At 43.3% G+C, this 26,960-nt stretch overlaps 1 protein-coding gene across 5 annotated transcripts in view; it reads left to right on the forward strand.

Annotated features, from left to right (window-relative positions):
- Positions 1–26,960, forward strand: part of FGD4 (FYVE, RhoGEF and PH domain containing 4) — a 199,529-nt gene that overhangs the window by 137,121 nt on the left and 35,448 nt on the right. For 4 of the 5 annotated variants that reach the window (XM_040345761.1, XM_040345760.1, XM_040345763.1 and 1 more), the window contains exons 2-4: positions 8,937–9,098; positions 20,605–20,773; positions 25,393–26,044. In XM_040345761.1, coding sequence (XP_040201695.1) covers positions 8,937–9,098; positions 20,605–20,773; positions 25,393–26,044 — 983 coding nt within the window. Of the gene's footprint in view, positions 1–8,936; positions 9,099–11,897; positions 11,977–20,604; positions 20,774–25,392; positions 26,045–26,960 lie in introns of those variants that run through there. The other variant, XM_040345764.1, reaches the window with a different exon arrangement.

A 26,960-nucleotide genomic window follows, 5' to 3' on the forward strand; every position in this document is an offset into this window, starting at 1 on the left:
CGAGGCAGGAACCATATCGATGGAGGAACCAGCTCGACAAGACACCGGTACTTCTTCTTTTTTTTTTTTTTTTTTTTAGAGCCAACAGTCAGCTCTCTTGTAATAGCAATTGGAGCAGCTAACTAGCCACTCGATTGCTATTACAAACAGGAGCAGTGGCCGCTGGTGCTCAAAATGTATTGGGGGAGGGGGGGGGGTGTGCAAACAAACTGAAAAATTATAAATAAAAAAAAACAATTGCAGCCTCACTGTGCCTATCAAATGCAGCCTCACTGTGCCTATCAAATGCAGCCTCACTGTGCCCAGAGTATCAGGTACAGAATACCTGTAACATTGCCTATTGCTCTCACTAGGATGTTTACATTCATTGTGACAGCAATAAAAGTGATAACAAAAAAAAAAATGAAAACCGTGTAAAAAAGACAAAAATAAAAAATATAAATGTAATTGTGGGGAAAAAAGAAAAAGTGCCCCTTTTGCATGCAAAGGTCTAAAGATGCATCCGTCCCACACTCACGCAGACAACGATTGTCTCACACATGTGAGGTATCAGCCCGAACGTCAGATCATGGGCAGTAATTCTAGCTTGTAAAGGCTTTAAAAGCATCACCTATGGATAGTAACATGTGGTGTTTGTCGCCGCTGCACAGGTCAGTGCAACTTTAAAGCGTGGCATGTTTAGTATCTATTTACTTGGCATAGCATCATCTTTCAGATTTTATTAAACAATTTGGGTTATGTATTTGTGTTTTTTTGCATTCAAATTTAAAAAAGTCCCCCCCCCCCCCAACAATTTGCATTTGAATAACTGCTGTGCAAATACAAATGACATTAAAAAATGGCAAAACCCATCAATTTATTCACTACGGCCTCTGCTTTAAAAAATATAGAATGTTTTGAGGTTCTAAGTCATTTTCTAGCAAAAAGTGCCAGAAAAAGCCTGGTCCAGTGGTTAAGACCAACTCTGACCTGCCATAAAGAGGAATGCCCATACTCGGAGCGGGTTGTACCTGTGCTGGGAAATTGTATGCTGCATCCCCTGCCTCTTTTAGCTGCCAGCCGGGAGACACTTTTGATGCTGCACCCCCAACAGAATTTTAAGGGGTGCCGACGACAGACATTCTAAATTCCCCAGATACCAGATAGCGTTTAGAAGCCTTTGGGTTGCTGCAACAGCTAGATAACTAGCATTTTTTTTTTTTTTTAAACGAGAGTCAGCACTGTCCACCTATGGGCTGTATTCAGAGAGTAGGTTGTCCTAAGCACACCTAAAATATGATGACCTTTTGTAAAGTTTTGCCTATTATGTTGTGTAAATTATTTTATTAAAAATGAATGCTAGAATTTTCTACTAGAAACTGTGTTGTATGAAGCACTACCTTGGGTGTAAAGACCAAGATTGGACAAGGTGTTAAAGCTGGGTGGTGGCATCAAAGTCTCCACTTTATGCAGTCCGAGAATAATTTTGTTCATAGAGAAAAATACAAGGCATTCTGTAAATGCACCCATACCGAGCAAGTGATCTCCTGTGTTCATTTTGCAGCCACCTGTGGAAATCACTGCAGTAGTGCTGACTACTACAGAGATTCTTCCCTTCCTCAGGGATCTCACAGGTATGGCTTATGCTAGAATTCAGAATTAATTTGGTTTCAAAATAAAACAGCGAAAAAGTTATACCAATTGTCATCTTTGAGGCTTTGTGCTGACCCCTCTAACCCTGGTACCATAGGCACTGGTCGACAAGTGCTAATATAGCAATTACTGTCAATCTCTATAGGTTTCCTTGAAGAGGGTTTGTGACTGTGCCTCAGCCAATGGGGTCCCTTTTCCACATGCTTTGGCACTGCCCCAAACTTTAACGCTATTGGGAAAGGGTGTTTACAACTTTAAATTCTTCATGTTCCATGAGGGTGGCAGTAAATACTAAATTTGCACTTTGGGAATTGTCACAGAAGTGCTTCCAGTTGATATGAACATTATGTGTGGACAAGATCCTTAAAGCAGGAGTACACCCATTTATTAAATTTTTTTTTTCCCCCTTAGATTCCTGCTCGTTTGGTCTAGGGGAATCGGCTATTTGTTTTAAAATATGAGCTGTACTTACCGTTTTCGAGATGCATCTTCTTCCGTCGCTTCCGGGTATGGGTCTTCGGGAGCGGGCGTTCCTTCTAGATTGACAGTCTTCCGAGAGGCTTCCGACAGTCGCATCCATCGCGTCACTTGTAGCCGAAAGAAGCCGAACGTCGGTGCGGCTCTATACTGCGCCTGTGCACCGACGTTCGGCTTCTTTCGGAAAATCGTGACGCGATGGATGCGACCGTCGGAAGCCTCTCGGAAGACTGTCAATCAAGAAGGAACGCCCATTCCCGCAGCCCATACCCGGAAGCGACGGAGAGGATGCATCTCGTAAACGGGTAAGTACTGCTCATATTTTGAAACAAATAGCCGATTCCCCTAGACAAAACGAGCAGGAATCTAAGGCTAAAAAGTTCTCTCTAAGGGTGAACCACCGCTTTAAATTTAGCTCGCAAAATCATATTACAAAAATGGATATCCCCTACACCCCCAACGTATAAACCATAGGCGTGCGCACAGGGTGTGCCAGGTGTGCCTGGGCACACCCTAATCACCCTATGTGGTGCAGATTGCATCAAAATATACTGCGTTAAACATGCAGTAATGCACAGAAAAATACAGCATTAAATGGCACATAACACACCGAAATATACAACGTTAAACGTGCACTCATACACAGAAATATGCTGCATTAAACGTGCAGTAACACACTGGAATATACAGAAATACACCAAAGCTCCCTAATGGGGCTCCTAAAATAAAAAAAATATATAATAAAAATTAAAAACTACTAACACTGTCCACTGCCCTACTGACACCAATCTCTGCCCTACTGACACCGTCCACCGCTCTGCTGTCACCATCAGTATACTGTATATACACATGCAAATAGGTTTGAGCTTTGGGGTGCACACCCTAATGCAATAGGCTGCGCACCCTTGGATATAAACAATGGTGTGAGATTCCTAACTTTACGTTACGGAGAGAAAAATGTATGTACAAACATAGGGGTAGTCCCCAAAAGTTTTAAACAATATGGTCCTGATGGGTGGACTCTAATAACTCGCTATTTGATGTCCCCTCTAGTGACATAGAGGAAAATAGTTAAGATACGCATGACTGTTCTTTGGCGGCAGCCGCAGCAGGTGTAGTGGCTTAAAGTGTTCCAGATACGAGAGGCTACTGTACAAAGTCCCAGGGAAGCAGTTATTTACCTATAGTGGAAAAGCTAATTTTCTGTTTGAGTAGGTACTATGTAATTGCTAACTAGATTCTCTGAAGGTACTCTATGACCTGTGAGTCGGTTCTTATGTACGAATGCACTATGCTTTTTGCAAATATCCAGTCTGCGATGTACTAGATTTTGTTTTGTTTGTGTATTTAATTGTTTGTTATCAGTAATTTTTCCTTCTGATTTTCGTATTTGTCTTTGTACTGATCATGTTTAGTAAAAAAAAATTACCTGATTGAAAAAAAGAGGGTCTGTGAGCTGCACCAACATTTGACCAGTGCCCGACCCTCTCTTGATGCCATCTTACATGCAACAAAAGCCAGACCGTGATGTAGTATTACATATGACATTCAAAACAACTTCAGATACAATAAAGCTAATTATTAAATCTCAGCGGTCACCATGTGATACTCATTTTCAGCTGCAGGTGGTGCTGCACTCAAAATCAAATTTGCACTATTAACCACTTCCCGACCGCCGCATGTACATATACGTCGGCAGAATGGCACGTACAGGCACATTGGCGTACCTGTACGTCCCTGCCTAGACGTGGGTTCGGGGGTCCGATCGGGACCCCCCCCCCGCTACATGCGGTGGTCGAATTCCCGCGGGGAGCGATTCGGGACAAGGGCTCGGCTATTCGTTTCTAGTCGCTCCCCGGAGCTGAAGAACGGGGAGAGCCGTATTTAAACAAGGCTTCCCCGTGCTTCACTGTGGTGGCTGCATCGATCGAGTGATCCCTTTTATAGGGAGACTCGATCGATGACGTCAGACCTACAGCCACTCCCCCCTACAGTTGTAAACACACACTAGGTGAACCCTAACTCCTACAGCGCCCCCTGTGGTTAACTCCCAAGTTGCAACTGTCATTTTCACAATAAACAATGCAATTTAAATGCATTTTTTGCTGTGAAAATGACAATGGTCCCAAAAATGTGTCAAAATTGTCCAAAGTGTCCGCCATAATGTCGAAGTCACGAAAAAAATCGCTGATCGCCGCCATTAGTAGTAAAAAAATAAATAAATAATAAAACTATCCCCTATTTTGTAAACGCTATAAATTTTGCGCAAACCAATCGATAAACGCTTATTGCGATTTTTTTTTTTACCAAAAATAGGTAGAAGAATACGTATCGGCCTAAACTGAGGGGAAAAAAAATTATATATGTTTTTGGGGGATATTTATTATAGCAAAAAGTAAAAAATATTGCATTTTTTTCAAAATTGTCGCTCTCTTTTTGTTTATAGCGCAAAAAATAAAAACCGCAGAGGTGATCAAATACCACCAAAAGAAAGCTCTATTTGTGGGGAAAAAAGGACGCCAATTTTGTTTGGGAGCCACGTCGCACGTCCGCACAATTGTCTATTAAAGCGACGCAGTGCCGAATTGTAAAAACCCCCTTGGGTCATTTAGCAGCATATTGGTCCGGTCCTTAAGTGGTTAAAGGGGCGGGGGGGGGGGGGGGTTATTGGGTGGACAGAGGAACATCTCGATGATGGATAACATTTTTGCCCAGCTCGAAAAGAAGAATTTAATTGGAGCATTGAAAATATGTTTAAATTCTCCCAGTTCATTTAGAAAACCAATATTTACTCTGTTCACTGGTCAATTTATAATTCAGAGGATGCTGCTCCGGAAGTCAGGGTCTTCCTCTCAGAGGGGATTATCTGTCCCTGTGTGGGATGATAATGCAGTTTGGAGGGACTTCCATTAACCTTTGTAAAATCCAGAATTTACTCATCTTTCTCTCCTGGGAGCTGAGATAATAGCGGATGAATGAAAATGGCTGTATCAGGCCTGATTATTTGCAGATGAGGCTTTCCTCCGTGTCCTGTGTAGAGGTTTTCCCTTTGTATGTGTATTATGTATGTGTGTTATGGCTGCATCATGTGGTTAAGAACAATCTAATCATTAATTCATTAGATAATTGCTGTGGGCTAGGCAATGATTCACTAAAGGCCTCAGCTGGGGCCTACTCAGGCAACAAGTATGGTGTAGTCACCCATAGCAACCAATTCTAATTCCCCTTTCACTGACCTAGCTGAAGTAAGGGCTGTTATCGCTGTAAAGGGAGGTCAACGCCATATTCATGCTCATGGTTTTAGTATGGGATGCCCAACAAGCCTATATAGCTGTAAAGGTCAGGAGTTCACATAGATTTGGCTCTATATAGTGTATCCAAAATTGAGGTATAATCAAATGTACAATGTATACTTCCCTTTAGTTCTGTGCAGAAATTCGGACCTTGTTACTTATGTTATTTATGTTCCAATAAATGGTATTCTTATATGTTCCATATCTTGTTTTGCTTAACGTTATTTCAAGTACAGTACTATACTTTATATCCAGGAAGCAAAGTTCTTGCTAGCTGGGTGAATATGTTACTAAAGTACCATAAACCACACAATGTAATAGTTGTTATAAAACATTGCATCACTTATCACCGGAGAGGTTGTCTTTTTGTATTCTCAGGCCCAGATTCTTGGCGTAAAACTGCGGCGGCGTAACGTATGTCATTTACGTTACGCCCCCGCAAGTTTTACAGGCAAGTGCTTTATTCACAAAGAACTTGCCTGTAAAGTTGCGGCGGCGTAGCGTAAATCCCCCGGCGCAAGCCCGCCTAATTCAAATGAGCCGGGTAGGGGGCGTGGATCATTTAAATTAGGCGCGTTCCCGCGCCGAACGTACTGCGCATGCGCCATCCCTAAAATTTTCTGACGTGCATTGCGCTAAATGACGTTGCAAGGACGTCATTGGTTTCGACGTAAACGGCTTCCAGCCCCATTCACAGACGACTTATGCAAACGACGTAAATTTTTAAATTTCGACGCGGGAACGGCGGCCATACTTAACATTGGTTGCCCCTCATATAGCAGGGGCAACTTTACACGTCACAAATCTAACGTAAACGTCGTAACTTCACTGCGTCGACCCGTTCGGGAATTCGCGTATTTTGCTAATTTGCATACACGACGGGGAAAACGACGGAGGCGACACCTAGCGGCAAAAAAAAAAATAGCATTTAAGATCCGACAGCGTAACAGCCTTACGCCTGTCGGATCTAATGGTTATCTATGCGTAACTGATTCTAAGAATCAGTCGCATAGATACGACGGGCCAGATTAGGACTTACGACGACGCACATTGCGTTGCGCCGTCGTAAGCCCTTTCAGAATCTGGGCCTCCGTGTTTACTTTTTTCGTACCTTGGTATTTTTTATTTTTTTTGTGTATAGATTATAGATATATATATATATATATATATATATATATATATATATATATATATATATATATATATATATATATAATCTGTGTGTACAAAAGGTGAGATCATATACAAAGCCCGAATCATATTAATGTGTGGGGGGGGGGGGGGAATGAGGGTCGTAGTGAGCTCAGTCACATGAATTCTCAAATCTAAATGGCTGGCCTCTTCTCCAATCAGAGTGCTGTCTGGAGCGTTATGTAGAGAATTTTCGGTTGGCTCCATACTGCGCTTTGCATATACTGAATGAGTAGTAAAATTCTGAGTGCAGCTCAGAGTTGAAGGGGAACCAAACTCCCCTCCTCCCTCTTCCTAGCCAGTGCTGACATGTTCAGGATCTTTGGACATTTTAATTGGCTGGACTGGAATGACATAACTGCTATGGATGCTCACAGGCGTTCATTCAGTCCAGCCGGCACCAAGGTATGCTGAGAATCCTAAGGAGGATTGCAGATAAGGTACGTTTATTTTATTGCAGAATAGACATGCTATGCCTCTTGTGCAATAAAGAGCCTGCCTGCTCACATTTTTTTTTTTTTTTAATTTTACACTTTAGTTCCTCTTTAACACTATGGTGTCTGTTGAAGAGCTGATAGTGATATCCATTGTACACAAACGGCTTTATTTACTAGAACTGGGGAATCTGGTGCGACTGTGCATGGAAGCAAATCGGTTTCTAACTTCGGCTTGTTCAATTAAAACCTAGTACACACGGGCCGAATGTCGGACGGCATTGGTTGGTTCAAAAGAATCCAGCTGACATTTGGCCCATGTGTAGGGCAGCCTGTCCAGCTTCTGTCATAGGGGCATGACCAAAAAAGAACTGCCCACCTTCTCCCGATCACTGCTTTTAGCCAATGGCTGAGAGTGCTGACAAGAGTGTTCTGACAGGGGTGCTGTCCGCCTGTCAGAACACAATAACACAGCAGGGGAGACATTGGATTGTTAGTACAGCGGCTTCGACCTAAATTGTCAGTTTTCTATCACTGGGTTAAATGAAAAAAAAAAAATAGCAGTGTGTGAGGCTTAAAGCGGAATTTCACCTAAAAATGGAAATTCCGCTTAACCCACTCCTTGCCCCCTTACATGCCACATTTGGCATGTAATTTTTTGGGGGGGGGAGTGGGGGCTTCAGGAGAAGGGGACTTCCTGTCCCACTTCCTCCTTCCGCCGAGGGGCTGGAACGGCGATTAGCTTAATCGCCTTTTCACAGCCCCTCCCTGTAGGCGAGCGCCTGTCCAATCGGACGGCACCGCTCGCGCATGAGCACTGCCGCTCGCGCATGCGCAGCGGGTGCCCGGCCGTATAGCCGAAAGCTGTCACTGCCGGGTGCCCACACTAAGAATGAAGACGCCGGCCGGCGAGGAGCGGAGCCCCGGCCGGCGCGTCGCTGGAGACGTGGAGCAGGTAAGTGTCTGTTTATTAAAAGCCAGCAGCTACACTTTTTGTAGCTGCTGACTTTTAATAAACTTAAAAAAAAGGTGGAAAACTCCTTTTAAGCTTTGACAAAAATAACCTGAAAGCTGGGTTTTGTGCAGAGCTGCACCAAATTTTGCACTCTTTAATTTTAGTAAATCAACCCCAAAATGTCCGTGTTAAAGTGAAGCTGATTTCCAGGCAAGAAATTTAAAGGTTTTACCTATCAAAAGGTTTTGTAATTCTCTTTCACCCAAAAGGGGAAGCTCCACTTGTCTGCCTCCTCCCTCCACTGCCACATTTGGCACCTTTCATGGAAGGGGGAACAGTTACTTGGTTTTGACGGGTACCTGCTCCCACTTCCAAAGGTGAGTTAAGTTAGCCTTGTGATCCAGACACCCCTGCATTACCCCCACTGCAGCGGCACCACAGTTTCATCAAGAACACTGGGTCAGAACATATCCCCAGTTTGCTGGATGTGCAATCAAAGAACGGCACACTGATAAGTCACCCTGCTTTTTCCTTTCTTTAGCACATGTACAGTACACTGTAGGAAACCTGATGTGCTGGATAATAGCACCTCTATCCAGTAAACAGTGTGTCCAGAGCTGTATAATGTGGTCATCCTGCCCTAGACATACATGAATTCTGGTTCACCTTTTAAGAATGTTCCTTCTCTGCTTCCCTGTTAGGCTTGCTAAGATGGCATTAGGATATGACCCTCCTGCACTGACCTTGACAGTTGTCAGTGGCTGTCTGTAGCCCTTCAATAATTTCTATGGTAAATGTAGTTTTTCGCAGGTCACATCACGTCGGTGAACAGATCAATCTTCACCTGTCTAAAAACATCCTTACCCTGCTAAGCTAGACACAGGAACACAAGTGTACAGTTTTTGTTCTGTCTTTGTACTGCTCTCATGTGACCATCATCTTGTGTGTTTGCAGGCAACAGCGTGCCGTGTCCCCGCATCCTCCCTCTCTGGAAACCCATTTCCACCAGCACAGACCGACTAGTGGAGCAGGAAAGACGCACGCGCAATGATAACTCTTCAAGAATAGGAAGCCGAGAATACGCCAAAACCAGCCAGAAGAGCCCAAAACCCACAGGTGAACATTTGATGGTTCATTATTTTTTTCCTCTGCTTTAAAGTAAACCTGTATTCCATTTTTTACTTTTACATCTTAAAAAAAGACACCATCTGATATGCCTGATATTTTGTTACCAGAAAATCTATTCTTGTGCCCCACACTAATTTTGTTTCACGTTATTACTGGGGCCTGACTTTCCATGACTTTCATTGCTGAAGCCTGACAGCTGCTATGACCTTGTCCACTGAGAATTCTGAGGGGCACAGGAAAGACTTTTATGGTTGATGAAGGTAATAGCGGGCATCCTGTAGAGAGTCTGCTTTTAAAATGGCCATTCAATTACTTTTCAAGTTTGCATGGATAAATCCCTGGCACGTCACGTATTCTGCAACCACATCATGCTTCGAAAAACTCCACTTTTTATCATTAAAAAGACATCCCTGAACTTTAGTCTAGTGACTTTACTTTGGTTGAGATGATGTCATCAGTCTGCTGCAGGTGTTTTATCAGAATACCGCTACCCATCAGAATATGCAACAGAAGTGGCGTTTCGTCGTGGCCATCTTGGTACACCAGCAATCGTCTGCAGTACGCCTACAGTCAGAAGGCGGCAAGTGAACATCTTGTTACACCCACCGGAGTCTTGCATTTCACACTTATTTTTACCAGTAAACTCCGCTTATATAGTAAAATACAGTATTTGGAAGTCCTTAAAGTCGAGGTTCCCCCTTAAAAAAAAATTCTAACAATACATTCAGAAGCCTGATTACACTGCGGGTAGGCTGGGTTTTTTTTTTTTTTTTCGTACATACCTCGTTATCGCCTTTTTTATCCCTCAGCTTCCGGATATGATTCTTGCTGGACCTAGTTGATGGACATTCCTCCGACCGGCGCATACTGCGCGTCACGACTTTCCGACAGAAGCGCAGGCGCCGTATAGATTCGGCTCTATACGGCGCCTGCGCAGCGACGTTCGGCTTCTTTCGGAAAGTCGTGACGTCAAGTATGCGTCGGTCGGAGGAAAGTCAATCAACTAGGACCGCCCAGCCCCACAAGAATCATACCCGGAAGCCGAGGGATGAAACGGAGATATCGAGGTATGTACGAAAAAAAAAAAAAAAGACCAGCCTACCCGCAGTGTAAGCAGGCTTCTGAATGTATTGTTAGAATTTTTTTTTAGGGGGAACCTCCACTTTAACACTGTTTTGATGTTGAATTTTAAATGTCTCGGCAAGCCTGCTGATCTCACAGGTTTGCTAATCTGAACACTGCTGTTTTTAAAACTCCAACATCAAAACAGTTTGCCGGATTTCAAAATACTGTATTTCACTATATAAGCTGAGTTTACTGGTAAAAATAAGTGTGAAATGAAAGACTTTGGAGGGTGTAAAAAGATGTCTGCTTGCAGACTTCTAACTGTAGCCTTACTGCGGACGAGTGTGGGTGTACCAAGATGGCCACGATGGAACGTCACTTAGGTTACATATTCTAAAGGGTACCGGTTTTCTGAACACCGATAGGAAGAAGCATTTCCTCAGTCTTCTGTTCCCGAGTGAACAGAATCCAACATTGTAACTTTGTAGCAAGTCACAAGATGACCTAAAATATAAACACCGGAACCTATATACAACCCAGAGAAAATGCATAAAAAGTGAAACTACCCACCTAACTATGTTCTAATCTAATAAACACATATGGGAAGTTTTATAAGCCTTAGGATTCATGCAAATGGGGCATTATCCGCCATTTTATTTGCCTAGCATAACTTCCTAGTGCTTTCCCCTTCCCAGGTAAGCCATATGTGCCATGCCATACAAGTGAAAGACTTCTGCAACTGTGCTTTTGTAAACACCAATACTTCAGCATGTAACCCCTTAGAGCCAGCCGCTTAAGGGCTTAGGCTCCATGCACACTGAAGCTAAAAAAAGCTATAACAAAACGCCAGTAGTTTTGCAGGGAGCCTTCCTTTTTTTTTTGCGTTTTTGCAATAGCTTTAATCAGCGTTTTTCAGTGTAGCTTTTTTTTTTTTTCAATGGATAAAAAAAAGCTGGCGTTTTCAGCGTTTTGCGTATTTTAGTTTTTTTTTTCCCATCGAAAGACAGCACTTTGAACGCAAATTTCGGGCGTTCCGAAAAAAGCCAATAAACTCCAAAGCTCATTAACACTAAAAAACGCCCAGGTGTGCATGGGAACATAGGTTAACATACAGTTCAGTTTATGGGCTTTAAAAACATAAAAAAAAAGCCAAAACTCCAATAAACTATAGTTTATTTGCTTCAGTGTGCATGTAGCCTTAAGAAAGCCGGGAAGTGGGGTGGGGCTTATAGCCATGTGACCGCTGTGATTGGCTGTCACGGTGGTCTCATGATTGGCAAACTCCCGATTGCAGGCATTGAACGGGAGCTTTCAGTTGGCTGCCGGTAACTGTGTCGGGAGCATGCAGGGCATGCACTCTTGTCACAGCACTATTGGCGCCATTGCACACAAATATATGCGGCCACTGGGTGCCAAGGCCCGGTCGCCGAAAGGCTGCATATTTGCATGCGCTCAGCGCCTAGGGGTTAAACGTGTTTGCGCATCTCATGTGTTTTCCAAATGCCCAACTTTCACTTTCAGAAAATACGTTGGGCATGCAGGCACAAGTAAGCATGACGAACCATAAAAGGAAATGATCGCTAAATATCTAAAGTAACTTCTTGCTTGCTGTTACGGTTAGTTTAAAGTGGAACTATACTCTCCTCCATTCCAGCAATGCGTTGTCCAGGAGCTCACCGCTGGGCTCTGATATCTTCTGGGTTCCAATCTTTGGCTATTTTTTGATTTGCCAGGCCGAGGTGATGTCACTCCCGAGAATACGTGGGCATTCATTGATCTCTGCAGATGCCGAAATTGAGCTGTGCGTTTACATTGTAAATAGCCAGATGAGTATACTTTAAAGTAGTAGTCCAGGCTAAGCCTAACTAGTCTTAAAACTGCTCCATTCTAACACCTATAATGACTAACCTGTGTAAGAAAGATGTATACTGTATATGTACCTATTTTCAGCTCTGGTCTGATTATGTGATCCAGCTCCCCTGTGTCAATCAGTGGCAACTGCAGGGGAGAAGAGAGAGAGTGCCAACAATGAATAGGCCATGTAAGCCTATGGGTGAGGTCATTACCAGGCATTCCCAGCCATTGTTGATGGCTCTCTCCTCTCCTCCGCTGGCTGACACAGTGGATCATGTGATTAGACTGGAGCAGGCTGAAAATGGGTAAGTATATACATTTTTCTTACACAAGTTAGTCAGCGTAGGTGTTTGGAGGGGGGGGGGGGGGCATTGTAAAGACTAGTTATATTTAGTATGGAATTCCACTTTAAGGCCTGGTTCACACTGGGTACGATTTGGAACGATTTGAGATGCGATTTGACATGTCAAATCGCATCTCAAATCGGCGGCAATTGTCGGCAATGGCACTGTCCTAATCAGTGCGACGCCGCATCTGCGATTTCAAAAAGTAGTTCCTGTACTACTTTTTGCGATTTCGGGCCGCGATTTACATTAAATTGCGGCCGAAATCGCGGCAAAATCGCAGCCGCGAAATCGCAGTAAAATCGCGCATTTTACCGCGATTTTGAATTCGCAGCAGTGTGAACCTAGGCTAAAAGTCACTGTTTGTTTATCTTTCAGACTTGCGAAGACTATACAACTTTTTATAGCAGTTTTCTGATTTTACTAGACCCAGCCTTTCTCGTGTTTTGGCACAGACCATTCACCCTTCACTTGCTCCACTTTTACAGGACAATAAGCGACATCAGGGTGTAGACAGCACAGTGCTGACCTATGACGTGTCACAGCCGGGGCCCACTGTGGGCACCATGCCAGTTGCCTGCATTAAATGTCAGACTCGGGACATGTTACTTTTTGCCCTGGGCAGCCATGTGTGTCCTCCTCGTTTTTGTTTCCTGACACTCGTGTTTGACTCTTTCATGTTTATTTGGCTGGATGCTTCTTTCCTTATCTTTCTAGGCTGAGGGTGACCATATTAGTTATAAATGTGTTTTTGGTGGCAGAAAGGAAAATCACTGACTGCAGTTTGTCATTGAAGTGAATCTATTATCTGCACACTGTGTAGGCAGCCATGAGCTCAATCAGTTTATAGGTTTTATTCGGGACAGCTCTAAAGCACAAGGCCTCGTGCCAGAAGATTCATTGGTTTAATGAGTCGGAAGCAAAGTCCATAAACAATATACTATTGGACGGGATCTGAGATGTTCAAAAGAATTCGATGCACAGGTTACTTTTCTTTTTCCTCTGCGTTTCCCTTGATGTCAACATGAGCTTCATGGACAGGTTGTGATATGAAAGTCACCTAAAACTGATATTTCAGTGTTTGGTAGATGCTGGGCAGATTGATCATTTAAAATGGTTGTAAATGCTTTTTTTTTTTATTGTGTAATGGAATTGCACAGAGTGGTCCCGAACCTCCACTTCTTAGGTTCCCCGCCAGTGCTCCTGCCTTCTGCAGAGAGTCCCCATAGAAAACCGCTTCCATGGCAGCACTTGTGCAGGCTCACTCCAGAGCTTTGTTGTCTGTATCTATAGACAGACAATGGGGCTTGGGCCCCATCCCCCACTCCCTCATCACTGGCTTTGACAGCAGCTGAGCCAATGGCCCTGAAAGCAATGACAGAGAGTTCTGACAATGCCACCTTCTGCTTTTCTCTGCATGACGCCAGCGCCATCTTTGTTTGGGCATCCGCCATAGGCCTCTTTCACATGGGGCGGATCAGTAATGATCCGCCCCGTGAACCTCTGCTTGCTTAGCGGGGATCGCTCCGTTGATCCCCGCTAAGCCTGCGGATGACAGGGCGGTCCCTGCACACTGTGCAGGGACCGCCCTGTCTTTTCTCCGCTCTCCCCTATGGGTGGATCAGATGAACACGGACCGTCTGTCCGTGTTGATCCGATCTGCCAGACGGATGGAAAAGTAGTTTTTTTCTCCGTCACACTTTGGCGGATCGGAGCGGGTCAGATGTCAGCGGGCATGTCACCGCTGACATCCGCGGCTCCATAGAGGAGCACGGAGCGTCCGTTCAGGTTCGCCTAAAAAACTGGCAGACGGACCTGAACGGGCCGCCCGTGTGAAAGAGCCCATAGTCATTATCTACTTTCTAGACCAAGATGCCAGCTCAGGGATGACAAATCTTGGTGCCTGTGCAGTTCTTGACTGTGTTCACAAATGTCTGACATGGGTCAGCTGCTACAGCCTTTCATCCAGTGACTGGCTACAATATTTCATTGTACAGTCTGATTACTGGGGGGAGATACTGAGAAAATGCTTCAAAAAAGGAGGGGAAATGCCTGTGCGTCTTATGGAGCGAATGCTGATCAGCTGCCGCCGTGTTACAATATCGGCACCTCCCCTCTCCTTTCCTTGCTATGTCTTCTGGGTCCTGTAGGCTGGCTGGGGTTCATGTCACTGGCACACGCACAGTGATGATTTTTCATCCCTGCTCAATCGGTGACGTCAGACGCCGATCGAGCAGGGGGGTACAAGAGGCAGGCATCTCCAGCATGTCATCTGCTGGAGTGACCATGCGATGTGTGTAAATCTAGTCAGTCATTCTTTATCAGACTGTACCTGCAGTGCCGTGCTCACAGCCTGCATTGTGAATTTGGTAATAAAGGGAATTTGGTGATATTTCCTATAAATTGTATATATGTGGATTGAATTTGGTGACAGGGCGATATTTATTTGCTGCCTGGAAGCTATCTGGCGCACTTGATAGATTTGATTGGTTGTGTAAGTTAAAAACTATAGTATATTAATCAGGGATGTGGTCATCCTATCCTGTGCTCCAAATTGGCAACATTTGGTGAAGAATATTTTTTTTTACCTTGTTTTCCTCCTCCAATACCTAGTTGCGTCTTATGGTCAGGTGCGGCTTATGGTGTGAAAAATACGGTATATGGTTTTGGTAAATCCAAAGGAAAGTTGTACAAGAAAATTGTATAATGTATGGCCAGCCAAAGTCTGTTTTTTCAACAGAACACATTTCTGCAAATGTATCAGTTAGACAAACCATTTACTGCTGACATGGGGGGCTTACAATGATCAGCTTTTGTTCATGTAAAACCTTGATCCCAAAAGGGATAACAAAAACTGCTGTAACTGCAGTGTGAGTTTGAGTTTGGCTTCAATTCGTTAGTGTATTTAAATCTGCTAGTCCATCTAACTTTCACCTTCATCCAGATCCACAATGCTGCTGCTGCCCCCTGTGCTCTTCCATCCAGAGTGGAGGCACTCTAATACAGGAAGAGTATTACTGGGCAAATGACCAAGTAAAAACAGAGGGAAAGGGGACTAAAAAAAGAAAACAAATGCAGCTACCACATCTAATGATTGGTAAGGTGCAATATACTACATTTTTGTTTTTGGCTTTAATTCCGCTTTGAGGACAGCTCTTTAATGATAACAGGTAGAGCTTTAGTCTTGTCGGCTAACTATTGAGTTAATATGGACAAAAAAAAATTGCACTGCATGCTGTACCTTCTTTTCTACTTGTCACTCTGACGTTTGTTTATCGGTTACACGGAGTAAGATACGAGATGTGGGAGGGGTGCGATTTCCTCTGCCCTTTTACACCATGTCTGCAGGAGTGCAGAGTCTGCCTATGAATCTGGTCTCTCGCCTTCACTGGCGTTTTATAAGAACAGGGCGGGAGAAAAAGGAAAAGCGAACTGTATGATCTAGCTGAGAAATAAATTTGTCAAGAGCTTTAAAGAGAGGAAACCGTTCCCTGCCTATATCCTCAGACCTGCCCCTGGCATAAAGCATTGTAAGACCTGTGTGCATAAAAATGTAAACGTATCGTATTCCTCTTTCTCTAATTTGCTTACCTGGCAAAAAATAATAAAAGAAAGCCTTTCCCTGCCTTGCAGCAGGCAGTTTAAATGTCAGGCCTTAGCTGTGGTCAATTTATACTTTTAAAACGCAGAACAAGATGTTTTTAGGGGTATTTTTGGTATAAATAATATTTAATTAAATAAAAACAAAAAAATGCATTTAAAGCATTTGTTAACCCCCCCCCCCCCGACACACACACACACACAAAAAACAGATCCAGTTCCCTTAAAACATGTTATACAGCACAGCGCTCGTGCTGTGTAGTTTTGCCCCCTTTAACACCTAAATACCAGGCTTATCCTGCCTGGCTATGCCCTCCCCTCTGTAAAGTGACCACGGTGTCTCATGGCTGCTGAGCCCTGACACCATGGTTAGCCCTGCTGCTGAGCCCTGACACCGTGCCTCTGTCATCCACAGCCCTGCTCTCTGTCCTCTCCTCCGTTCTCTCCCCCCTCTTCTCCCTGAAATTTAATACTAATGTGTCCGTTTATGAAGCAGTGAATTCTATTCACTGCTTCGTTCTCCAGCTATCACAGTGAAGATTTTTCTCCTCTGTGTGCCGGTTTATCAAGCGGAGTAGATCGCTTCACCCTCGGAGGAGTGAAGTGATCTTCCAACGCTTCTAACACTAGAGAACGGCCCCTGATACTGGAATCTCGTGAGACTCTACGAGATTACAGTACTAGAAATTCACAGAAACACCGAGATGTCAGTTTATTGAGCGGTGAAAAATGATCACCGCTCATTACACTGACAGACCGCGTGGTCAATGTAATTAAAATAACGAGTCCCCCTACATAATATATATATGTATACACACACATACACTATATATACATGTGTATATACACACACATTATATATATATATATATATATATACATGTACACATTATATATATGTGTGTGTGTGTGTGTGTGTGTGTGTGTGTGTGTGTGTATAATATATATATATATATATAATATATATATATATATATATATGTGTGTGTGTGTGTATACACATACATTTTACAGGGGAACATGGTTACAGTGTTGGGGGGTCTGAACGAGGTAGAAGGAAGTTAAAAATCTTCCTCCTTTCTCCTCAGAACCCCCTGGGATTCCCTCTTCACTCCCCGCTTCACCAGCTCTGAGATGGTGAATCGGGGAGTGTGAATTCTGACACAGATCGCCAGTGAAGAGCTCAGATCACAGCTTCATAAACTGGCAGTTTCTGTGTCAGTCTATGAGACTTCACTGTGTGTAGAGATAATCGGCGGGAGAAGAAATTCAAACACTTCTCCCCCCGATTATCACTGTTTTATAAACTGTTTATGGGCTGTGATCAGTGGTGATCCCTGGGATCACCGCTGTTCACTGCTTCATAAACGGACACCTAAAAGCTTCCATCCCCTCTGTGCTATAAACAATAAGTTCCCCTGTGTCTGTGTTATAAATATGCTTATCTGTACCGATAACACAGTGGCTCCCTGCGATTATGTGACTCCTCTGGTCTGTCTCTCCTCTCCGGCTGACGTCAGCAGCAGTGCTCGGCCCCACCCACTGGAACTGTCAGCCGAGGAGGAGAGAGGAGGTAACTGAGCGCAGGAAGATTCTGCGTTATCAGTACAGATAAGGGGAACTTATTGTTAAGACAGAGGGGATGGGAGCTTTTTATAGAAGTGGCTTAACAACCACTCTAAGTGTAAATTAATCAATCAACGTTGACTATTTTTAATCTTTATGCTGCTAGCATTAGTAAATAGATCGAAAAGGATATTATATTTTGTTGTTTTGACTCTTATCTTTTTTTTTTTTACAACTCTTCAGTTACTTCCTGGTTTCTTGCCTAGGTAAATTATGCTTTACATCCCAGGAGTCTTCAGAGGGGGAGGAGGGGCTTTCTCAGCTAAGCACACCCTCCTGCCTGACCTATAAACAGATAGATATATTCCAGGAAGTAAATGCTACATAAATCGTCTGCCCTTATTCAAGATGGCTGTGGCCAGAAATGCTAGGGGGGTGTTTTTCACAGTGATTTCTTAGCAAAATAAAGGATGGAGACATGGATGGACGGGGAAGTTTTGAATGTTATGAATGTTAAAAATTTTGTTTTTGTGCTGACCAGTTGCAGCATAGTTCCACTTTAAAATAAAAAGAGAGAGTACAATAAAGTATACAAAAAGTGCTCGCTTTTGGTCTGTTAAATGTACTGTACAATTAAATGTGTTTTTTTTTTTTTTTCTGATTAAAGCATAATCTAAACCAAAGAACAACAATTTTAAATATTGCAGCTTAGTAGGCCATAGTTTAAGGTGTCGGCATTCGTTTTGTTGTTTTCAGGCTTGATTCCCTTTATTTTCATCTGGTGATCCTGCCAGTAACAAAGTTCCTGTCCTGTGGTGACTACCCTCACTCCTCTACTATATCTTTGAAGGGAATCATGGATGTCACCTCTCCATTATATGGGGGGGGGGGGGGGGGGGGAGAATAGTAGCGTAAGATAAGATGTATGCTTCCAGTTTAACTAGAAAAAAAATAAACGAAAATAAAGTAGAAAAATAAAAAGCGATCCAACCACCACATCAAAGGACTGGTAAGCTGCAATATATTCGATTTTATGTTTGTGGGTTTAGATGCATTTAAAAAATATTCTGACCAGTTGTCATTGTAGCCTAGGTGCCCAGGCCACATTTAGTAGCATCATTTATCTTGATTATAATTCTATGACTGATTTGAATATCTAAATATTTTTAAAAGGACATAACATTTTTTTTTTTTTTTTTTTTTAAACTTTATATCAGCCAAACATAGACACAGTGCCATCTTCAGGCTACCTGTGGCATCTGCATGCTGAAGGTTAATTTTATGACTGAAGGTGTGTGTGAATACATAGCGGACATAGAGATCACATTATAAGGAAACACTCTGATTGGTTCCTGATCATTCTGTCAATAACAGACAGTTTTGACAGGTAACAGCCATGCACTTTGTCCGTTAACACTTCTCAAAGGGGGAACTAAGATGAACATTCTCTCAGCATGGGGTATTGTGCAGGGATGATTCATCTACAGATTGCAGTTCATAAAGCCTACATCATCCATATTTTTGTCATTTTGGGTAGACTGGGAGAGAGTTTTGTTTTAATTTCATTTATTTTTTTATTGGAAAAAAATTCTCTGAAAATTCTCAATGCACCTTAGCACTGATTAGCACTCTTGGAGCCCTCAGCTCAACATTCGATGGTTCCGGTCTATGTGCACCTAGCCGTGTGGTTGGATGCTCTAGTAACATTTCTATGCTATGGCATGAGCCTAGAATTGTCTTGACTATTTCATTTTCTATAGTTGTAAATTTTACAAGGTGTTGATCTTGACTATGTACGCCTTTTCGGTTTGTACCTGATTATTCTGCATTGTAACTACAGAATGGTTGGCTCTGTTTAATCAACCATTAATAAAGCCTTTTGTAAAAGATTAGCACCCTTGTTGAAAGAATGCTAAGAAAATCAATTACAGGCCTGGCCACTTATATAGAGCTTATAGTTTTCATTTAAACTGCCCATAGATGGATCGATGTTCGGATGGTTCAGCATGGACCGGGCCAATTTTTACCTGTTTATGGCAGTTTCCACTTGACAGAAGTTGATCAACTTCTGTCAAAAATAAATTGTTGATGTTGATTGAATCAGCAGCTGTAGCCAATTGGCTGCAGCACTGATCAGTTTGTTCCGACAGCAAAGAAGTCCCCACTGTCAGAATATAAGAGCACAGTCTGGAGGATTGGTGTGGAAGGGGGAATCTGTTTTTCTAAACGGCAAGCTGACTGGTTAAAAAAATAAATAAGAATACAACGACCCATCGCCCATCTATGCCCAGTCTAGGCAGTCTGGCATTGAAAGGAATAGTATGGAATGTTGGCCCCATAGGCCTCGTACAGACGACCCAACATGTCCGATGAAAACGGTCTGCGGATCGTTTTCATCGGACATGTCCGCTGGGATCATTTGGTCTGATGGCTGTACACACCATCAGACCAAATTCCGCGCGGACAGAATACGCGGCGACGACGTGCGTGAACCCGGAAGTTCAATGCTTCCACGCATGCGTCGAATCACTTTGACGCGATGCGCGGGTTCTCGGGCCAGTGGACATGTCTGATGAGTCGTACTGACCATCGGACATGTCCGGCGGACAGGCTTCCAGCTGACATGTTTCTTAGCATGCTAAGAAACGGTTGTCCGCTGGAAACCTGTCCGGTCGGCCGGAAAATTGTCCGGTTGGCCCTACACACGATCGAACATGTCTGCTGAAACTGGTCCGACGGACCAGTTTCAGCAGACATGTTCGGTCGTGTGTACGAAGCCTTAAGGGACGTACACAAGATGAGAATATCAGACCAGTGATCGTCCGTTTTTATTTTTGCATGCTAGCCTCCATATTGAAAATAAAAAGGTTACTCCAATCTACAAAAATTCTCATACAACAGAATACCACTTCGAAAGTGATGTAATGTAGTGTATTTGTATTGTATTTTTGGATGAAAACTACTGATTCAATGAAAATCGTACAATCTGGTATCGTATGAGAAAAATGTTTAAGATAAGATGACGTGTCCAGCTAATACTTCTATTGTGTTTTTGTTTTTGGCAGTACCACCAAAGCCTACAGATCTGCCACCTTCTCCTTCACCATACAAAAACCCAAATCCTAACTGGAGGACCTTTCCCCGGGGCCGGCCTAGGATGGACGATGGTACACCACCACTGGCTGAGAGGTCGCCCAAAATCAACGATCTTATCAGCCGCTTTGAAAGCAACAGGTGTGTATTGTGTATTGACAAGGTGGGAACTGGAGGGATTTGGGGCTCGTAGTGGCATCATGTGGAATGCTTTTTAGCCAGAGTTTGTCCAGCTGATTATTTGTTGGGTTTTACGGAACTTGTATTGTTTTTTTTTTTTTTTTTATGGCAACTTTTTTTGAACTGTGTGGCAAGGGCTAAGGAGGTGCGTTGTTTCTGATTGGAAGAAAGCTGTTATTGGAGGCAACTGAGCGCAGGAAGATGCTGATAAGCAAACATTTGTAAATGAAGAAGATTCTGTATTTTGTAGTCTTTTTGCCATTTCTTGTGGAATGTTCTCTGCAGAACACAAATAAGTGTGTAAAAACACAAATAACTGTACCTCTATAATTATAAATCACGCAAATAATTTTTTTTAATTCATAAAGTGTAAATATCTAAAATTGACATGCTATAAGCCTCCTGCAGTCCCCTGTACAGCAGAGTTCAGAGTGGTAGAGTGATGGGCAGGAATGGGAGGAATCATCTGTGCTGCATAAAAATTTGATAAATGCAAACACAGTAAACAGTAGTTACGCTTATACCAGAGGTGACCCATAAGGAGAAGATCAAAAACATACAAAAAAGTGTTCCATCCTTCTGCGGTGTGTGAGATCGCATGTGATTCGCACCGCACTGCAGTGCAAATCACATGCTATGTCCTTGCAGTGCGATTTCAGCCATACAGATAGTATGGCTGATATCGCACCGCATTTGGACCAAACACGCACAGGACCCTATTTTTGGTCCGCACCAGAATCGGATCGCATAGGTATTCACACCTATGCGATCCGATTCATGCCTGAACTGTCAGCTCGTAGTGCGATATGCAAGCTGAAATGAGGGTGTCATTAACGATGTATTGACACTCCCCAGCAGTTTGCATGTGGATTCGCAGGGTTCTCGCATCGCACTAGTGTGAACCCAGCCTGAAGGGGTTAATTCACTTTAAATGGCACCACCTTGTAGCTCTCCAATCAGCAGGCACTGAAAACTGTGGAAACACAAGCAGAGAGAAGAGCGCACAGTGGGCTCTGGTGCAAAACCTTTTTGTTTTAATAAGTAAAAAAATTAATAAAAAACAATGCACTCACAAACATGAGTAGGTACAGGCATGTCACCTGGCGTCCTATCCTTTATTGGTGCTAGGGCGCCGACCCTCCCTAGCCACGCGTCTGGCCCCCTAATCTACATGCAGGGCGCCGGATACATGGATTCCAATGAGAGAATGTTTTTGTTTTTTTTTGCACATGATTAGAGCCAGAGGCTCTAATTAATCGGCTTCAAAAAAGGGTGGGCTCAGTATGCAGAGCACTGCGCCCTGAGCCCACCCAGTTATGTGACAAAAGTGAATGAATATCCGTTATTGTCGCATTGATCCACCTCCCAGCCAATCAGGAAGCGGGTCTTAAGACCCGTCACCTGATTGGCTAAAAGGACAGGTGATCCTATTGGACACCTAAATAGAGCAGTGAGGAGACACGCGGCTGAAGCCACCATGATGCAGAGGAGGAGGAGGAGGCACGGTGGAATCCTGTAGGAGCGTTGCCTGCCCGCAACCTAGATGGGGTAAGTGAGGGGATGGAGCTTTGCTCCAGTCATCGGTACTGAATACAGTTGGATAGAGTTAAATTTCTGTCAGATTCAAGCTTCTGTCTGTGACATTTTCCCTCACTTACTGTCCACTGTACAGAAATGGAAAAATACATTCAATTGTTAAAAAAAAATAAAAAATCTTAAAATGTTTGTCTGTGGTTCTTTTGTGGGCTTTTGCAGGAATTGTAGAGCTTTTCTCAGCCAACACCATTTGTTGATTCGTTTCCAGAAATCCATTAGCAAAAGTACACAACTCGGGTCCATCAAACAGTTACCCATCCCCCTACTCCTATTTACACAAAGTACTCTAGTTGCTGATACTTGAATGTTTAGCATTTAGAATGATACCGCTGTAGCGTAAAGCCGCAAAAAAACAAAAAAAACAAATACACCTACATTAGTATTATGTACTTTCACCAGTGATTTTGTATCTTGGTGAGAGTCCCCCTTTAAGTCCGGTCTGTACAAGAGATGGGATATAGGTGGGGCTGAGGAAGAGTGTCTCTTCTGGTCTTGCCCTTTCCTTTCACCCATGTCTGACCACCTGGACACTGTTGGCTTCCTATGTAGAAAGTCTGTTCCTGTGTGTGTGATGGATTGCTGGATAGAGGACATATCGGTGGCTTGGTGCCATGGATTGAGCAGTGGCTCAGTGTCTTTACTGTCTGCATTGTGTTTTATAACCAAGCTGCAACATAACACAGCCAATCAACACCTTCACGCCAGACAGAGCCCAAAGCCTGCCAGAAGTGGACTGCTATTGGATATTATGAATTGTCTTCAGCCATGCTTTTTCTGTATATTCTGTTATGGCAGGTTTAGTAGGATTGTGTACGGTTGAGACTGATGGTATTTGTTTCAAAAATTACATTAAAAAAAATTAAAAAAAAGGTCTGCCTATGGAGAACTTTAGGGGGTAATTGTGACTTATTGGGCACTGATATTTTTTTATCTGTCACTATTTATAAATTCAAAGGCATGCCGGCAAAGAGAAAAGGGTGATACCTACTGTAATGGAACTATGTATTCTGCCTGGACATCGATGATAATCCTACAGTGAGGCCTACAAAGGGTTAATTGTAGAGGGACTCTTTAACTGCTAAAATTCTAATGTCCCTTCTTAGTTAATTGACTCTTTTGTGTATTGTTCAAGTTAGCAGTCTTCTGTCAGGTGTATGCTGATTGGATGATCTGTGAGTGTTTATTGTTCTAAAGGTTAATTGAATTCTATTGAGAAAGGAAGGTGTCTGATCAGGTGGGTCGCGGTGCCGAAGTGGCTAGATCCTGACTAAGTGAGTAATTCAAGGAGATGTCATTATTTCAAAGTGTCTGTATTGAAGCCCCCCCCCACTGTGTGAGGGGGGGCGGAGATTGTCATTGTTCCTGTAACAGTGTAACCACATATAAGCTAGGTGTATGTACCATTAAAATCAGTCTACTTGACCCAAACGTAGCCTCGTTCTTGGAAGGGCGTTCGATGGGATATACCCGCTGTACCTGCAGATCACAACTTGACAGGGAAAAGGACGTCTCTAACGGCTGATACCCCCTCACTACCAGTGGGTAGCCGTTACACCTACTATTTCTGCCACTTTCAAATCAGATCTCCTCTCGCTTCCCAAACTACACTGGCAGAAATATATTTGGCATTGGGCACATCCAGAATTGCATGGTTCACTCTGCGTTCCATGGATCCTTCCACTAGCACCTATATTACTACTGTGTCTTGTAGCGACTTAGGGACTGGAGGAAAGTGCGCATAGGGAGACCAGTTTTTCAACACTCTCATGCCTCGCACACACGACCATTTTTCTCGGCAGGAGAAAACAAAAAACAACGTTTTCCCGACGCGATTCCTCTCCAGCCTGACTTGCATACACACGTTCATGCAAAAAAACGTCCGACTATAAAGGGGAAGTTCCTTTCAAATGTGCTGTATACATGATTCTTGAGCATGCATTTTTTTTTTCCCTCGGAAAAACATACACACAACTGTTTTTCGCAACGAGAAAAAGACTGACGGGAAACACGACGAGAAAAAGAGAGCTGGTTTCAATTTTTTTGCGGGCAGTTTTTTCATCGAGAAAAATGCTATGGAGCATACACACGATCAGTTTTCACAACCAATATAAAAAATGTCAGTTTCCTCGTCGTGAAAACCAGTCATGTGTACAAGGCATCAGAAGAGTTGAACACTGGATGTTTTTCATCCAGTGGAGCTTGTGAAGACAATGAAGCTTTTCCATAGAAGGGGTAGGTATTAAAAAATTTCTTGGCAGGCATACCTTTTGGTTTTGAGTTTTAAAACTGTGACAGAATCCTTTTTAGGTGGTCATTTTAAGAGTGGTATTAATTTGTGCGCATGTGTGCTGCTTCAGCCTTTTGGCTAGGTATTAAGATGCTGCTCATGGGTCCATATGCAGTTGAGGACAACTGGATATTTCACTAGAGCTCACTAGAGTGCAATTTGCTTTGGTCGGAATATAAAGTCGGATGAATTTGCGGTTATTCAGAAATTTGGATTTATCGTAGATTCGTACGTTTTCTTTGTTTATTTGTTTTTTAGCGAAGTCAAAATTTTCAGAACAATTCAGATGGGTCGAAAAATGATCAGCTATTTTGGATTCTGTTTGAAGAGTCCTTAACAACTGATGACTCATCAGTTGGCTTCCCCGCTGACGGCTGAATGTAAAAAAAACAGCATTCCCCCCCCCCCCCCCAACACCCAAATCCATACACCAGACCCTCATCCGAGCATACAGACCAGGAAACGGGGAGGGATGAGCGAGCACCCCCTCAAAACCATACCAGGCCACATGCTGGCAATTCTGTTTACATTCAGCTGTCAGAGGTGCAAGAGATACTTCTCATTCAATGTAAGTACCGTCCCCAGTGCAGTTTAACAAAAAAAAACGGCCTTCTAAAGTCGAGTGGTGAAAATGTTGTAATGGTTCTGCACTTTCCAAGCTTTTCCTTAACATGCTTTTATTTTCTATGACCCTCAGCCCCAGTGATGCCAAGAAAGAAAGCCCGGATGTGAACAATGGGTCTCATCACATAAGTAACCACAAAGTCATTCTCCAGCAGAGGCCATTCACGGAGCATCCGCTTGTCCAAAAACAAGGCTTGAGTCTGGATTTAACTCAGGACCAGCCCAAACCAAAGTGCAATGGGATTGTAACTCCAGAAGTGGTGGAAATTAGTGATGGATTTCCTACTCCTAGAATACAGAATGAAAGTTGTGACACTGATGCACCTTCTTTTAGAAAACAAGAACCTCCTGCTCCCAGATCTCCCTCTCATGGTACTAGAGGACCTCCTTCCCCAAAAACTCCTTTACACAGACCGCTAGCTCCCAAGTCTGGGCCTGAAGACTCTCCTCCACTTAGTACTCAGGATCCTTCTAATGGATCATCAAGTCCCCCTGCTCTTGAAGAACGTGATTCACCCCCTTCATATGACGCTGCCTTACAAAACAGGTTAAATGGAGAAGGACACAACCTAACTGAGGACAGACCCGTATCACCCATCTATAGAGGGCATACCAACAAGGGGTACCAGGAAAATGAAACCCCTAGTAGATTACCATCAGATGACAAGGAGAATGAAGACAGCAATAGCACCATTTCCTCTCCAAGAGACTCTGGAGAAATTAAGGTAGGTACCATACCACCCTCTATTTCATCTTGTTATTGTAAGACTGGCTGTAAAGAGGCTGCAGGAGATATATATATATATATATATGTATGTATGTATGTATATATATATACACACACACACACAGCTTTTTTTTCAACAGGAATGTGGGGCACCGCAGTTTCGGCACCTTCAGAACTGAATATATATAATGGCAAGGTGTGCTGGAGGGTCAATTGATGCTGGCAACTGGGGAATCTATTGTTGTGTAGGGCATGTGTTTTCATGGAGAGAGGGGGTCTATTGTTGCTGGTGGGGGATGTAATGTAGCTGGGGTGGGTCTGATGTTGCAGGGGGTCAATCATTGCTGAGAGAGCTCTACTGTTGAGGGAGGGGTCTAATGTTGCTCCTGGAGGGTCTATTGATGCTGGATGTTAGGAGTCCATTGTTGCTGGGGCAGATCTATTATTGCTGGGGTGTCCATTGTTGCTGGATCTATTTTACTGCCTTTCTTGTTGTTGTTAACAAGTTCCATACACAATACTTGGCACCACAAAATTGATACTTGGTTCTGTATTCTCTAAAAGGGGTGATACTGGGAGGTAGGTAAGGGGTGGAACCAAGAAACGGTTCTCGGAGGTGGGTGGTATGGGTGGACTTCGGAAGGGAGGAGTTCCTGAACCAATTTTCTGAGAAAAAAAAGTCCTGTGTGTGTGTGTGTGTGTATATGTATATGTATATGTGTGTGTGTATATGTGTGTGTGTATATGTGTGTATATATAGGTTTTATTTAAAAACGTCATTAGCTTGTTGGTGGGCAGGGAGGGGAACCAGGGAAAGCAATGTGTAAGCAGATTAAACTCTAGTTTTAATTGAGCACAGAGTTAAACAAAGGATAACATATAATATTGTCTGCCTTGGAGCAATAAACAAGTAT

The sequence above is a fragment of the Rana temporaria genome, chromosome 3, assembly GCF_905171775.1.
Source record: "Rana temporaria chromosome 3, aRanTem1.1, whole genome shotgun sequence".
In the NCBI taxonomy this organism is placed as follows: Eukaryota; Metazoa; Chordata; class Amphibia; order Anura; family Ranidae; genus Rana; species Rana temporaria.